General features: G+C 34.3%; 1 protein-coding gene across 1 annotated transcript in view; it reads left to right on the forward strand.

Moving 5' to 3' along the window:
- Nucleotides 1-13332, forward strand: part of LOC124355218 (tight junction protein ZO-1-like) — a 30792-nt gene extending 17460 nt beyond the window's left edge. The window contains exons 4-9 of the mRNA XM_046806247.1: nt 6554-6722; nt 7538-7783; nt 7915-8172; nt 8903-8920; nt 10733-10800; nt 13200-13332. Coding sequence (XP_046662203.1) covers nt 6554-6722; nt 7538-7783; nt 7915-8172; nt 8903-8920; nt 10733-10767 — 726 coding nt within the window. The 3' untranslated portion in view covers nt 10768-10800; nt 13200-13332. The remainder of the gene's footprint in view (nt 1-6553; nt 6723-7537; nt 7784-7914; nt 8173-8902; nt 8921-10732; nt 10801-13199) is intronic.
- Nucleotides 13333-18032: the final 4700 nt, after the last annotated feature.

Raw genomic sequence — 18032 nt, forward strand, 5'->3', positions numbered from 1 at the left:
AAGCATATTTTTGCTTTACACATGTAACATTAAATATTATATTATAAATAATTATTTTATAATGCTCTAACTTTAAACATTATTATAACTTAGCAGACAAGACTAACCATACACTAATTTATTATCTTAAACATATACTCAATATCATTTTGACCAATCAACCATACTCTAATTTTTTTAGAAAATATATTTATGTTTCTAATATTTTTGACTAATTCTGGCAATAAATTATTTGTCCTCGGAGCTATAAAAGAAAAACATTTTGCAAAATCTGTTTTTTTTGTAAGTTCTCCAGTATATATTTTACAAATATTTACTATGTTTTACAAATTATTATAAAAGGGCTTGCAACATGGCAAACTCTCTGGCATCACACTATAGCTCTTGGGTTTAATACAAAAAAACACTAAATATACTGTTTATAGTGTATTTGGCCGAAATTCATTGCAATGAAACACAATGAACAAGAATTCTAGGGATAAAAAATATATAACCAAGATAATAATATTTACAAATTTTACATACTAGCTGATTGTACAAAGCTTTACTGTAGCATTACAATGTTTCATTCACCACAGCGATTAATAAAAATAACAACAATGATATTAACAATTTTATCAATATACTTAATCTTCCGAATATTTTTTAAGTATCTGTCACTTCGAATTCAAAAGAAACATGTTCTAGTACAAACAGTGAGATTGTTGCGCTCGGACTGCATACGGACCTGTGTGGCCTCACGGTAACCGAGCCGAGTCCGCACCGACAATCGGCCGACTCACGTGTCGGGCACGGTGCGGTTATGTGTGTCCCAACCTTACGCGTTTCCAGGAATTTCAGACATTTCGTTAACAACAGACAGGCCGGCAACCTTGTTTTAAAGCAACACAAAAGATGTTTTCGGTTTCAGTCTGCCGATAACGACACAATATTACAATTATCAGTTTTTTGTGTTTTTTTTCACGCATTATGCGCTAGAGAAAATAAAATTCACGTCATTTAATAAAATATTAAATTTCACTTCATTCGTAATTTTAAAAACTTCTGAAAATATAACAAACAGAAGCATTCCACGAATCTTTCATTTTGCTTCGTTTAGCAAAAAAATTAGACTTTCTCTAATAGGAACTACGCATAGAAGCAAAACTTTCTATATGCCGTGATAGAACGTTATACTACGTAAGACTACAGTTTATGTTCCCTTAACTACCAATTATCAGTTCACAACTTCCACAACTATCCTTTAATGTAAACGACAAACGTGCTATTCACAGGTAACTACGAAGCACCTTAGTATCCTTTCATTTAATGGACAACGAAATAGGATTCCCATGACCAAATACCAGAAAATGATTAACAGCATTTAGTTAAAACCCGAAGAAGCCTAATAAGGGTTCTCCATACTCGTCTATCAACATCAAAAACACTAAGGCAGGTCAGGCTTTCCAAACGTTTTTATCTAGGTTTAATGGATTTTTAGGCTGTGTAATGATTATGTGTGCGTCCTTCCCAACCAGCTGTTAAAATTAAGTTCAACTAAAATTAACCCTCTTTCTTCTTCACACACATAGGTCTCGAAATATAATTTCTAATCAGCAAACTTAAAATGATTTTTAGAGACACAAACTGAGTAAAAAATCCACCATTAGTTTCATTTCACGTAGTTTAGAATGCAGTTGTTAAGTTCTGTATTATTAATAATTATTGAGTCTGCTCTAATTTTTCATTCAATAAGTGATATCTGTTTTTTACTCGAAACATTAATTTGACTATTTATCGTTGCACAAGGTAAAATAAATCTTCTGATCCATAAAATCTAACTGTTAATAAGCACATATGCCCAAAAAAGTACTGGAAGTTGTTGGGCGATGCCTTACGAAAATAATAATGCCATACTCTGGTTCGTTCCTATTTTTATTCTTCAACAAAAAACGTATAATTTTGTTCGCTTGATTACGAAAACTATAAAATAATCCGTAGTCAGTTACTTTAACGAAATTTAGTTCACTACAAGGTACATAAATGAAACAAATGACATCGATAGACCTGGAAGACTGGCCAATTGGATCGCCAGGATGAGGATAAAGCATTTATGGATGTAGGACCGGGAGCTGTTGTTGTCAGAGAAGGACAATAAAGGAAAGTGGCGACGGCAGTAAAAGTGAACAGATCCCAGACAGTGCTGCTATATTGTGTAGTATATCCCAGGTCACGGAGTGTACCTGCAGTGCCACTGTTACCACTACTGCAGTACCAAACTTTCCGTTCCATGTTGGGATATTTATATATCTGTTTCCTCCCTTTCCTAATCTACCCTATTTTTCTTTTCTGAGTTAAGGGGAGGCGGTACCCCAGAAAAAATATTTTTTTTCCACATTTTTTTTTTAATTTTTTTAAAATGTTAAGCGGCTTTTTCTGCACACAATGATATATAATACATGTATATTTGAAAATTGTAAACCTACAGAAAAAAAGTTTTTAAAATATGCTTACATCATGGTTTTCAGGAAGAAATTTGTGACAGCGCTTGCGTTTTATTCACACATGTACTATTATACATATGACCTTTTATTTTTGTGTGCTATAATTTGCTTTTGTTGTGTTGGCAGGCCTGAAACTAACTTCTATTTCATCAGCTTTGAGTTCTGCTTACTGACTTTATACTGTTTGTTTATTGTTTTGCTTAGTGTTTTTGGTGCTTTGTGAAGTGATATAGTGAGTGTTAGTTAGTAATTTTATATTTATTATTGCTAACAAGATTGTTTATGTATAAATATGCCTCGTGTTAAAAGTAGTTATGCTAAAACCCCGTAAAGGAGTTGGTGGTAGGAAAAGAAAACCAGCCAGTCCTAACCCTAATGAGATGTCAAAAGATGAGTCTACCCCTAGGCCTGAAATGTCAACACAATCTCAGTCAAGCTCTTCAAAGAAAATAAACATAGATAAGTATGAGATGTTTTAATTGTGATGAAAAACTATGACAATGAAATTATTAACATGCAAATTTTATCAGATCAACTTTTTAGTTCATCACTTTGTAAAAATTGCAAGAAAAGTGGTTTTTACAAGTGCGTGCTGCTCAACATTTTGGCCTGGCTTTTGAGATGGAGATTTATTGTTGCCATTGTAAATATGTACATAAATTTAATAGTTCTAGGAATATTAATTTAGAAAAAAGACTCTATTTGATGTAAATATTAGACTAGTGTATGGACTGAGGTCTAATCGGGAAAGGTATGGCTGCAGGCAAAATGTTATGTGGCGTAATGAATCTTCCGCAACCTCCAACAAAACCGTTTCGATATAATAAATTTTTAAAAGACAAGGCTAAACAGGTAATGGATGAATCCATGAAAACTGCTGTGGATGAGGCTGTTGAGGAAAATAAAACCTTAGGTAAGAACGAACGCGACTTAAAAGTAGGTATTGATGGCACTTGGCAACGGCGTGGCTTTAGCTCTCTAAACGGAATTGTTACTTGTACAAGTGTTGACACAGGAAAAAGTTATGGACATAGAAGTGTTATCTAAATTTTGTAATTGTTTGGACAAACAACAACATGAGGCTATTGTTCGGCAAATTATCAAGGCTCGAGCGGAGGTATGGAGTCAGCTGGAGCCTTAGCTATTTTTCACCGATCAGTAAATAAGTATAATGTTAGGTACTTAGAGTATTTAGGTGATGGAGATACAAAATAGTTTCAAAACTATTGCAGACAGTAAACCTTATGGTGAAGTGGAAATACAGAAACTGGAGTGTATAAGGCCATATTCAAAAGAGAATGGGGTCTAGGCTAAGGAAACTAAAAAGAGACTCAAAAGGCGTAACACTTTCTGATGGCGGCAAAACTAGGTGGAAAGAATAGACTAACAGATGGCATAATTGATCAATTGCAAACCTATTATGGAAATGCTATTAGGAAAAATACTGATAACCTACAGAACATGAAGGCAGCGGTTTGGGCCATATATTTTCATAAACTTTCGACGGACGACAATCCTCAGCATGGCCTTTGCCCGTTCAGGAGAAAATACATGGTGTAAATACAACAAGGCAAAGCACACTAAAGAGCCATATTCTCATAAGAACAGCATTCCTTCAGCTATAATGTTAGCCTTGAAACCAATCTTTCAGGCTTTAGCAAATCCTGACCTTCTTCGAAAATGTTTTTACACGGTAAGACGCAGAATGTCAATGAAAGCATCAATAATGTCATCTGGTCTAGAGTGCCAAAAAAAAGATTTTGTGACATTGAAACACACTTGAGTTTGGTGCTTATGATGCTATTTCTACTTTTAATGATGGCAACATAGCAAAATGCAAAATGCTTAGAGCAGTAGGCATTGAACCTTGCAAGAGGGACAATTGACGCAATGAAAAGTTTTTGACTACGAGCGAGTGCGACGAGCAAATTGTGCGATAAGTGACTTTCAAAGACAAGCAAGGAGACAAACCAGGAATTTAAAAAGAAGGATTGAGGAGGATTTTGAAGAGGAGCCTGCATATGATCCAGGAATGCACTAATGCTACGGTAAATAAATTGCATGTTTTTTTCTATAATTTTGTTATTGTTTACTCTATTTGTGGCTGGGTATAAGTTCTATTTCATAATTTTCTCTGTTATTTCTCTTATAAATGTATTCTAAACTCAAAAATGTTTGAAATAATATAGCCTAATTAATTTTTTTTGTTATTATCTTTCACTCCGTTTATGACTATAGGCCTAACCCGCATCGCGTTACTTTTGATATACAAATTTTCCAATATAGATAATTCTAAATATTAAAAGCATATATAGCCTATTCTATTAATATAAAGATCACATTTAATTATAAAAAACCAATTACATATCATATATAGGTAAAAATATTATATAACATAGCTAAATAGGTCATTATATTCGTTTTTTTTTTTGCGATTTCCCGCAATTTACTTTTTTTACAGTTTTTGCACACAAAGGTACACGTTTCTCAGAAACTACTTGGACAATCAACTTGAAACTTTTACACACATTTATATAGGTATTTTGGCACCTACTGAGTTTTTTTGAGATGCCTCCTATTATAATTAGGTACCTAAAAAAAAAAATATTCTAAATTCCAAGTTTGATATTTCAATATGGGTTTTGAAAAAAAAATCATAAAAAATTTATTTTTTAAGATACAAGCACCAAAAAAACTCAGTAGTTGCTTAAATACCTATATATGTTGTATAAAAAAATTTAGGTTGATTGGTCCATTAGTTTCTGAGATAATGGTACCTATGTTAACATTACAAAGATAGGGGTACCGCCTCCCCTTTAAAAACATTTATTTTGGATTTTAGACTTGTAAAATATACTTCAATTACGTTCAGATTAGATATAAGCTAGTTAGTGTACCTTGGTAAGGGGTCAATCCATGTGAAGTGATCCAATACAAAATTAAATTAATTGCTTGAGCATTTAAAAATATTTCCCATTTTTATACGTTTTTTTCCATACACTCATAATAATTTCCATACTGGGAATGATTTAAAAAAAATTCAATGATGAAAAGAAAATACAGATTTGATGAACAAGCAGTGGCGTTTTGTTGGTAGTAGTAATGAAAAGCTTCTACAACACACGAAAACTTGGTAGCAATTTACCTGCGACAGGATATTATTTCAAGTTTCTGTATGTATAGTGGAGGAGGGGGTGGAAAGAGCACGTTCATGTTCTCCCCCCTCTATCACTGATGCAAATTTTGGATGCTGAAAAGAAGGTAAATAAAAGTATTAAAAACATTGCCATTTTAATCTTACAAGTCTATGCACAATTTTGGGAATATACCTAAATGAGCTGTGAAGGAAACGGGATATTCCCTGGACATCCCCCGGACATTAGGACATTAACCATGGAACATTAGCCATCGTTCAGTGATACAATATAATCAGTAAACAGTATGTTTTAGGATCTGCAATCTGAAACGTATGTATGTTTTGTTTAACCTAGATTGTAGTCATGCATTAGTTCAGTCATTTGCATGAGCAAGAGATCAGATTGCAGATCTCGAAACTTCTCTTTTACACTCTATTACTGATTGCTGTTACACGCCTCTGAGGGCGTGACACTGACAGAGGGGCGAATGTGAGATTGTGTGTTATAAAATTTAAAGGACTCATTACCAATAACTACTTTGGTTTTATGTATATATTAACAGTATAATTTTATTTCATATGTTTTAAGAATTAAAGAAGTGGTTAACGTATTAATTTATTAATTTTTAATTTTATGATGTTAAAATATTATATTAATTTCACCACATTGTTTAAATGTAATTATTTCTTAAATTTTTTTATTTTTAAGATAATAATAATTAATGTTTTAAATTTTACGTTGTCGCAAGTTAAGTGTAAGAAAGGGCCATGCGGCCCTAACTTTGCCTGTATAAATAAAGAATTTTTAATTTAATTTCATTGTATTGTATCATTGAATGATTACAAACGTCCGTAAAAGGCTATATACTAAAACACGTAATTTTTTAGTATATCATTACACTGTATGTTCCAGAGTCAATGACCGCATCATGAGTGCCAACGGTGTGTGTCGCTGGACAACGTGGAGTACGCCACAGCGGTTCAGGTGCTGCGGGACAGCGGGAACACTGTGGCTTTGGTGGTCCGCAGGAGGGTGGTACTCCCCGCCAGCCCCGAGCCGCAGACTCTCAGGCTACAGCTCACCAAGACCAGAAAAAAGGATGGTGAGTCATCGTCATACACAAGAGGTTTTGGTTGTATTTGTCTTTTTTATTTAGAGTAAACTTAAGGGAAAATGCAAGGGAAAAGTCTAATGTCCTTACAATTCACTCACTTGTTTGACAATTGGTAACATTAGCATAGACAGGATTTTACAAAGAGAAGACTTTACCAATAGTTTGTAATATGGACAATGAAATAAGTATAAATTAGCTGACAACTATTTAGTTGTAACTTTCTGTAATATTTCCCAATCTTTCTTCACATCCCTGACTTGTTTTGTAGATTTTGTATAGATTTCTTATTAATATATTATTTATGTAGCAGTTTAATCCTTCTTCGAGTTTTCTTTTACTATGGTAGTTTTATGTGATGTGTATCCTTCATCGGATCATCCTTTTGCGTATTAGATGTCCTAATTTATTTCACAATTATTAAGTTTTGTTGTGGTCGTACGTTCTTTTTCTATTGTTGAGTTTACATTTTGTTTGTTTAAAGATTATATTATTATTTAATTATTTTCAAATTTGTAAATATTTCATGATTGATGGTTTTACACTGTTTGATGTTTTTGTTTTGTATCAATCTCTTGTGAATTTTGTAAATATTGTAAAATGAAATCTTTTTGAAATGAATGAAAAAATATTGACAATTGGTCTGTAGGCTGGAGAATGCCAGACAGCCACTAAGAGAGAGAAAAGAGGAGATAAAGATGAAGTAAGAGGAGGAAGGGAGGAAATTAGATGTGCCATTAAAGAATGATAGATGACCTTTTCATTGTGCTCATGACACGAAATCTCACAAAGTGTTTTTGTTTTAGACTTTGGCCTTGTACTGGGTTGCAAAATCTTTGTGCGAGAGGTGGGCAGCAAGCTGGACAATGGCACACAATCACTGCAAGAGGGAGATGTGCTGCTCAAGATCAACAATCACCCCACAGAAGGAATGAGTCTTAAGGAGGCAAGAAAGCTCATCGAGAGTAGTAAAGAGAAATTGAACCTTGTGGTGAGGAGGGACACACCGAGATCAACGTACCCCACGGAGTCCACAGCGATGCAGAGCAAAGGTAGGCTTTGTCAAGTGGTTTCATGTTTCTGAGTAAAAACTTATTTTGCTACTCTTTCTTCTTTGTTTTGAAAAACATGATTCAACTTACGTTGAAATGTGGAATTAATGCCCGACCGTGTATGTCAGAAGGAAACTACCTGGAGGGTTTAAACGGCAATGCGTACGCCTCACAGAACCTGTACGTGCAACCACCTACGCGTCAGAATGTGTTGGAAGACAAGAGTAACCTAGTGCCGCGAGGGCGGTCGAGAGGACCGCTGCTGGACGGGGGCTTGTCCCTCAGTCAACTGGACCGCCCTGCCTCACCTTCCCACAGTCGCAGCCGTAGTGGGCTGGCTGCTGAGGAACCCCCGGACCCTCCTCGACCGCCCCCTCCTAGACCTGAAGGTGAGAAATTGTGTACACCCTAAGTTTTTAGATCCTGTCTACAAGAGACCACAAATGATACTCATTAAACGTTGATTTATTATCAGATGTGTAATCAATGTAGCCGAGTTAAATGGAGCCTTTAAATGGGAATTTCTTGTGTAATCGTTTTATTTGGCTTATCTTATGTTTTTGAGATTGCTAAACACAAATATCTGATGTTTTTCAAAAAATTTGAATGATGACATTCTACACACTGAATGTTGGGTGAATTTTTATAAAGGAGTTGATCAAAATGGTTTCCTTCAGGGGAGATTTATTCAACTGAGTTTTTTGTGCTTATCTTGCTTGCTAAACAAATTCTGGTTGTATGGAACAAATTGAGATGTTATACAAAATGGTATTGGCAGGATTCAATTAACATTTATCTACACTTTAACTTTTTTTACGAGAATCAATAGGAAGAGCAAGATCTAATAAGTACGATAAGGACGTTTTTTCAACATGTATCTTTTGTCATCCCAATTTTAATTTTGGAATTTGGAAGTATAAAAACAGCATCCAGGAAAGGACATTTTAGGACTCCTCCAGTTTTATATTTCTCGTATCAAATTCACATACAAATTTCTGTTTTTGTTGTTTTTTTTTGCTATAAGTACAGATAAAAGTAGCCTAAGTACAAAGGTTTACTATCACAAATTGCTCTTGTAAGATGATTATTTAATATTTTATTTTTGTTTCATGCTTTCAGTATTTCGGGGCAACCTAAGTGAGTGTGGTTATTTTTCAGCATTGTGTTAAACACGTAATAACATAACATCCTAACATTTATCACTTAAGTTTTAATGGTGTGTATTTACTGTAATTATTAAAACCTTACACACTTTGCACAAATGCAAGTTTTCATTAACACGTGACTACATACTTCCAGGAAAAAGTTGTGGTTTTATAACCAGTGGCTAATTTTGTCATGTGCTTGGAAAGAATTAAGAGATATTTAATCATCTATTATGATTTTGTGTTTCTGTTTAATTTTCGAGTATTACCAGAAAATATATTATTTTCGTACACTGTTTAAACAAGTAAGTAACCAGGTAATGTTTGATGTATCTATTCTATGTAATGTTAAATTCTGTGTATTTCCACCATTAACCAACCATTTACTTGCATGTCTGCCATAAGCTCAGCTGACATTGTTTTTCTTATTTTTATCGCATGCTAGCCAGCATTATAGTTTCAACACTTTAGTAAATGTTCTTGATTATTATAATTTTTCATCACTTCATCAAACAAGTTTCAATCTTGTTTAGTTTCTGTATAATTTTATTTCTTATTTCTTATTTTTTTATCTATAATTAAATTACTTTAAGTCTTTAAAACTTTTCATGGTAAGATGTAAAATGACTGTAGCTAAATAACGTTCCATTTTAGGAAAATAGGATAGGAAAAAGAATTTTACTCATTGAAAAATTGTAAAACAGTATAAACATATGTATTATTTTGGCCATCATACTTCATTTGCATAAGGAGAAGAGCCCCAAACAATCAAACCATAAGTTAAATGGCAGTGAAAAAGCCCGAAATAAGATTGTATAAGAGCTTTCTCCTACAGTTCACCACATAAACGTGTAATTGCAAACACACTTTTGCTTAGTTTACTTTTAACCCCTACTATTTGCTGATACCAATTTAAATTAGGATTAAAAGTCAAACCTAAAAATTTTGGAAATATATCTTCTTGTGTCCTATAAGGATCTTCTCTGAAGCTAAATATTACTGTAGTTGTCTTATCACTATTTAGAATCAAGTTGTTGGCAGTGAGCCAGTTCTATACAAGATTAATATTCAACTTATAGTCATCTAAGAGTTTGTTATAATCTTTATTTGTAGTTATAGTGTATCAGTGTATAAAACAATATTCGCAGGTACAGTTTGAGGACTTTAGCTGTGCGCTTGACCTTGAGTGTGTGGTGATAGGCAGGAGGGGTGGCGGGGTAGCATTATGCGCTGCGTCCCGAAAACATTTCCTGTGACTCATGGGTAAAACCCTCCTTTCAGGAATCAGGAATCGTATTGGCCCAAATAACTCACCATACTCGCTAAAATCAGTCTGTTTTGTGACAATGCTGATTGTGGTGGAATTAAATAATAACATAATACCAAATAATAGCAATAATAGGACTTATCCTTGTTTTTCAGTTGTTGTAGTGTTGTTTAACGTGTTTTTGAAAATAACGTGTAAGTCAATACTAATCTGCAAATCGAAATCGTGAGTTTAAAATCGTTTAAAGCGATTGTTGCGCTTTCATCTCAGCGGCTAGCACGTAAACGCAACCCGCCACACAGATAGCGTTTATTTGTTGAAAGGGAAGTATTAGGGCCCTATGAGCACAGCTAAATTCCTCCAACTGTACACTAAGTATTCCAAACACCAAGTCTGGTGGGTTTAAGCACGGAAAATGTACAAAAATTAGTTATAACGTGTATTTATAAATATCAAGTAATTTTTATTATTTCTCTATGGTTGAGTAGAGACTTTTTGTAGACAAATAGATCACAACAAGTTTAATCTATGTTACAGATTACTATAGCAGCAGTAGACAAACTTTACGATGATGATCCTTTGCTTCAGAGATCCAAACAAGCCATGTAAGTAAATTTTAGCTCTCTTGTAATTATGTTTACATTATGTTTTCCATTTACTCTCTGTAATATTGGAATTTTATATTATTCTGTGTAAAAGTTAATTACACGGCAATTAACTTAATAATTACTGGGGTAATAATTAAGTATGATTAATTTACTTAATTCGAGTAAGACAACAAAAAACAAAAGGTCATAATGACCAACTGTGTGCTACATGTACATCAGTAGTCATTTTATTTTCATGCTCATTAAATTTTTAAGATCGTTTAAAGGTGTAATAAAATAACAATAATGAACCTAGAAATTAATTACAAAAAAATATGAAAATCTTTTCAAACATGATAAAGTGTTAAAAAAAAGAATATAATGTGATGAGGTAAAATAAAGAAGAGCTTGTTGAAGTTTTTAAAAATTCAGTTCTTAACTGAGAGGCTATTGTAGCGTAATATTCACTGGACTGAAAATCGCAAAAAAATATTAGGGTCATTCGACTACTGGAAAACTGGCAGGGAAACACTTGCTACTAGGAATTTTAAATGGCTAGAATCAGTGAATAATAAAAACCACAAAAAAATTAGGGCCATTTGACTACTGGAAAACTGGCAGGGAAACACTTGCTACTAGGAATTTTAAATGGCTAGAATCAGTGAATAATAAAAACCACAAAAAAAATATTAGGGTCATTCGACTACTGGAAAACTGGCAGGGAAACACTTGCTACTAGGAATTTCAAATGGCTAGAATCAGTGAATAATAAAAACCACAAAAAAATTAGGGTCATTTGACTACTGGAAAACTGGCAGGGAAACACTTGCTACTAGAAATTTTAAATGGCTAGAATCAGTAAATAATAAAAACCACAAAAAAATTAGGGTCATTTGACTACTGGAAAACTGGCAGGGGAACACTTGCTACTAGGAATTTTAAATGGCTAGAATCAGTGAATAATAAAAACCACAAAGCATGTAAAACCACTGTGGTTTACCACATGTTTTACATAACTGTATAATTTTAGTTGTTAGGGGATGGAATTTAATCACCAAAGTGGAGTTTAAAAAATATAATCAACGGTTGGAGCTTATAACAATTTTGAGAAATGCGTTAAAACTATATTTTGCATCAAATCAATACCAGACAAAACCTTTAGTCCTATAAGCAATATTTGCTTAATTACTAACTCAATTGTAAAATTTGTGGTACTTATTGTCGCACATGACTCTAGACATAATGTCTTACTGATCATTTTTAAACTTTAATCTAAATTAAGATTATATTAAATCAACTGCTGGTACGTTTTATATCAACATTAACATAGTAGAAATTCTTTTGATCATTAGGTTATTTAGAATCACAAAACTCAGTTCAATTGAAGAGGTACTGGAATATAGAGATAAGAACCAATATAGAGTATTGGATATTCATCAGCAAAGTTGTTAATGATAAAATGTTAGAAAACACTTTTCAATTTATTTTTAGGCATCCTTGCATAATTTTTTAAGAAAATACATACACTAGAGAGGTTGTAATGTTTACATCTAAAATGCCTCTTTAATTTTCTTATCATTTTTCTAAATGATTTTTACTATTATCCTAAACCAATTCAAAGTTATAAAATTATTTTAATAATTTTATCAGATACTACAATCGTTTTCGAAAGAGAAGTTACTTATAGTTTAGTTGATATAGTTTTACGTTTGACAGATTTTTACACATAACATGGGTATGGTAGGAAGGGTTGATTAATTTAATTTTGAGTTTAGCTCCAGTTCACCTTCCTTTTATTGCAGTGTGCAGTGTCTGGTATCTGACACTGTCTCAGACTTGACTCCTGGAATCTGGAGTCATGTTCGTCTGAAGAGATCCAAAGAAAGTCGATGACGAAGAAGCTCAAAACAAAACATTTACATAATTTTAACATCAGAGACATCTATAAATAGGTGAAGGGTAGTCTCATTATCTTATCAATTGTGTATCTGATAAGACAATCAAAACTACCACTTCACCTATTTATAGGAAAATATGTCTCTCTGATGTCGAAAGGATGTAAATGTTTCATTTTGAGCTTTTTCGTCATCGAATTTCTTTGGATCTCTTCAGATAAACATGACTCCAGATTTCTGGATTCATGTCTGACAACATCAGATACCAAACGCTGCAATAAAAGGAAGGTGAACTAGAGCTAAAACTCAAAATTCAATTGAAAGATTTTTGTCATGTAAAGTAAAAAATAAATTGTTTTTGGGAATGATATTTTTTTAAACTATTAAAAGTTTTACTACCAATACTTTCATGATGATAGCTCTGTCTTCTCCTCTTTCAAGAGGACCACTAGTTTGAATAAATTTCCACTAAAAATGTGAGAGATTGTCGTATTAAATATTAATTAACTGAATTTGTTCCAGGCCAGATCCCAGGTTCATAACGTTCCAGAAGGAAGGGTCGGTGGGTATCAGGCTGACAGGGGGTAACGAGGTTGGTATCTTCGTCACCGCAGTTCAACCTGGCAGTCCAGCGTCTCTGCAAGGTCTGCAGGCCTGGCGACAAGATACTCAAGGTACAAACTTGTCATTAAACCCAGCATGGATCACTTCTGGCTGGTTTATACCTTTCAGTTGAACCTACCACTGGGCACAGCAAAAACCGATGTGTCACTTAAATCTAGGCGACCTTATGGATGTCCAAGAGCGGCATATCCCTAACCTCAAATGTTCAGATTCTGGGGTGCAAGGGCAATTCGATAGGTCTAGTCTACTGCGGGAGATGACTGTTGGAGTTGGTGGGATTCGTCCCCTAAGTATCAGAGGTTCTTGCTAGCCTCAACAAAGGTGTGCCACCCCCTGCCTGCTTTGACTGAAGAGGCTGGTTCAGAGCTGGCTTCCCCTTCTTCTGGGGAGACATGACTTTGAGATTAGTGCCCTAATTCTTCCTCATGGATCTCAATATGAGGCGGCACCTACTTCCTAATCTTACCCATCCTGAATATCCTGTCACTCTGGAAGCACTGCTAAGTTTCTTATAGGACTAAGTGCAATTTATAAGCTTCCTGTCCTTCATTAGCCAGTTTTATATATGTTATTGTTCAACATAGGAATAACATGGAGAACCTGACCTGTAGTAATTGATTCAGTGATTGAGCGAGGCTTATTTACTTCCTTGTTCCACTTGTTGATCATGATTACTTTACAGATGTCAAATTCAGAGATGATGCTGAAGACTTGCATTTTCTCCAAATGCCTTCTTCAGCAATTCAAGAGTCTCGGGTAGAAATTTCTTAGCAGAGCTTCCAACAAAAAAAGCCAAACAAAAAAAAAAGATAAGTGAAAAAAAAATAAGAGAAAGAAGCCAAAAAAGATAAGAGAAAGAAGCCAAACTCAGTTCGCATTATCACCAGCAATGGCACAAGAGTGGAAATTTCTATTTTAGTGAACCCCTGCTCAAATATAGATTAGTCATTCCAACTTTTTGACTCTTATCTGGTGTGTATTGATCATTTGAACATTGTTTTGCTGATTAGTAAATCAACAAAGTAGTATGGATCGTTTTGTGGGAGGAACCAAAAAGTTTTGTTTGTCATTGAAAGGTTTGTTGTTGGACTAAATCCATGAACACTCTAGGTTGTAACGAATTTAAGTACGGTACTGCAATGTAGGTAATTCTGGTCTAGTTGCCTGTCTGTTTTTATCTGAATGGATGTATCTCAAAATTTAGATTATTACTAATTTTATTGTTATTTGTAAATTGTTTTAGATAAACTACCACAGCAAACTTTAGAAGGACTTCTGAATTTGTTTGAACAATTGCTTTAGTTATCCAAATTATGGTTGTAGTAAACAGCTCAAACCCCCCCCCCCCCACCCCCCCCCCCCCCCACCCCCCCCCCCCCCCACCCCCCCCCCCCCCCACCCCCCCCCCCCCCCACCCCCCCCCCCCCCCACCCCCGCACGGAGAGCTTCCTATAGCGTTGGACAGTTCACGTTTCAGTTTGTTGGTTAAATAACTGCTGAATGTTCAGACAAACCGCCTGCGTTAAAATCAAATGAACGAGGCCCTGAACCGCGCGCCATTACGACAATAGATGTAAAATGTTGAGGTCACATCAAAGGGACGATGAACAGATGTCAACTACCAGAATAAACACGTGCCGGCGGTTCGGTTGAGGCGAGCATTTCTGCCGAGCGTGTAAAAAATAGGCTGAGCGTCCACCGTGATAAAGACCTCATAGTTTTTATGAGGAAATAATGAGTTCCTAGACAGCGAAATTAGAGGAAACTCCCCCAAAGATTAAAAAAATCCGGAAAGAGAGAAATAGTGGATTTAGTAAAATTTCGATCTAGGTCAGTCACTCGTATTCTGAAGATGTTTGCTATTAAAAATGTAATTTTTTTTTAAGTTGCCTAATCTCCAGGATCAACAACTAGTTTGAAAAGGTCAAATTTTTATCAACAACCGACTTTCTGGAAGGACGTGATCACCTATTTAATTCCTATACACTATTGGGTAACCGTACTACATATTTGCATGTATCCTTGCTTTCTAAGAGGTAATTGGTTTCCTTTTCAACCAAGAGAGAGAATTAGTTCTATATTTACTAAATGATGGATCTATGATAGTTTGGGAGTCTCTCTCTATCTATTCAACCTCTCTACAGCGCTGACCTTGCACCATCCGAGTTTAATTTCTTTTCGAAGGAACTGTTTGTACTTGAGGTGAAGTCCAAAAGTACACTAAAATAATTCTGAAAAATCGGCTCGACTGCTTTGCATTATCAATTTGGGTAGTCAATATATCCAACAGTTCCATTTGGTACAAATTAAATTTAGCTCTCAAAACCATTTTGATTTTTTAATTATTAAACGCCACCAGTATTATATATAATTGAATTAATTAATATTGAATTATTTAGTCGTATTATAAAATTTGTATAAGACACCAATTAATTAACGACACCCTTGCAGTGCTCTCGCATAGTGGTTGTATGCTAATATTAATTATTATTGTTTGTATTAAATCACTAAATTTGCAAGCACACACATTGCTAACTTTAAATATATATCATGGTGTTAAACTCTCTTTTCCCTGGGTATGATAAAATGCTTTATAAATGCAAATTCTTGAAATCTAGGGTAACATATAAAATATCTTTATAACCATAAACTGGTCCCAAATATGTTTTAATTTGTTCAGATCACGGGTTTTTACATAGTAATTATAACTAAAATTGTATATTTTTAATAGAAATCCCGTTCTTGGGTTAATTCATGACATAATATCCCACAAAAAACGGGAATTCCTTAAAATTGTTTTTAAAAGGAACGTTGTTAATGCACATACTATAGTTAGAATTACTGTTCTTTACTTAATACATGAAACCAATGGTAAATTAAATGACTCCTCAAATACAGCACAAGTTCCTGATCTTCAGATACCTCCTCGCCCCTCCCCTTGCAACCGTCGCATCGTCATAAAACCCAATTGTACTGAGCAAACCCCACGAGGTCGGAGGTTCCGTGGCGACAGCGACAGAAGCGCACAAAAGAGCAATCAGCACGGCAACACCGGCACGGATGTCTTATCAGTAATGATTACCCCCCCCTCCACCCATCGTCCCGATGTTCCTGTTGTACCGTCCAGGCCAGGAGTCTGAGGGTTGCGCGTCCCACGGGAATATCCAATTAACAATCCCTCACTCGCCACAAAACCCCTCACGACTCTTTCTTCCATTCGATTTATGCGAGTTCCATTCAAAAATGAGTTATTTTTTTAATTAGTCTATGTATAAATATCGATATCCTTTTATTGGAACTCATATAATGTCTTTTGTTAGAAAAAGAATTTTAACTATAAAATTCTATATGAAGGAACAGATTAATTACGACATGTTTTAAGCAGCAAGTATTAAAACAATAATTGAAAATGCAGAATATACTATATCATTTAACAACTCCAAGACTCGTAAATATCTGAAGTATATATAGTTTGGCACAGAAAAAAATATTCTAATATATTTATACATCTTAAATATTTCCCGTTATGTATTCAAAATAGAACTTACAAAATATTATTATTTAACTACTTTTACTTTTTTCAAATCTTTTTAAACGTAGCTCTCAGTGTATCAATGTAGTAGCCATACTAAAAATTGTGATAGCTACACAATAAGATTGCGGAAATTATACAAGAACATAGCTGAAATACAACTGTATACGTCAACATACCATTGCTGTAGACGTGAATATGTCTCTACAAACATAATTTCCAAGTCATTCAAATCAAACCAAATCCATGTTGCTAAAAACGTCTATATTGTGTCCTTATAAGCATTTATATCTTACGGAAAACATGAATGAATAATTTATTTCCAATTAATATTTACATAATTATTACATTCATATTATTTGGAAAAAATGACTGGCTACTTTTCCTAGCAATACGGGCAGTTAAAAAGAAATTTAAAACAAAACAAAATTACGGTCTAGCATCTGGCAAGAAAAACTGAAAAGAAACATCGCCTTCTGCGGTATTTGTGCACCTTAAATACTTATAATAATTAATTATATACTAAAGAAGGATAGTGGATTTTAATGGACATTCAAGATAGTGTTTATACATTCTTTATGTGTTATAAATCTGGAATCTCTTACAAATACCAGAAACTGAAAATTTTCCCATGCACCTCCATTGTTGTAGAAATTAACCTCCATAACTGATAATACATCTTGAATGCAATTACATGAGATGAAAATCTCGAATGATTTTCAAGGAGATCAGAAGAGAAAATCTAACAACAGGCAAATCAAAAGAGACAGACGGTACAATGTCTGATCAGAAGAGATCAGACTGCAGATCTCTCGAAACGTAGTGTTACCTACTGATTTCTTGTTTTCACTGAACGATGGCAAATGTCCGGAAAAATCCTTTTCCTTCACAATCTCAAATGAGATCTACCTTTCTTCCATATTTGCCTGAAGAAATATTTTTATTCAAGGTTACGGTACCTTTAAAAAGGATAAAATGTGGGTTTATTATGTCCTCTAAACAAATAACAACCAAGTGACTGAGTGAAACGCGAGAGAAACTACTTACCCACGCATTAGTAAACTGCACACCTGCGCATTCCTAAACAGCGGTCATTAAATTAATGCAAATATCCCCAATTGTAATTTCACACCCGCGAGTCTACTCCCTCAAGCTCTCTGAATGAGATAAAATGCAATTTAAAACACCCCACCATATAA

This window comes from Homalodisca vitripennis, chromosome 1 (genome assembly GCF_021130785.1).
Source record: "Homalodisca vitripennis isolate AUS2020 chromosome 1, UT_GWSS_2.1, whole genome shotgun sequence".
NCBI lineage: Eukaryota > Metazoa > Arthropoda > Insecta > Hemiptera > Cicadellidae > Homalodisca > Homalodisca vitripennis.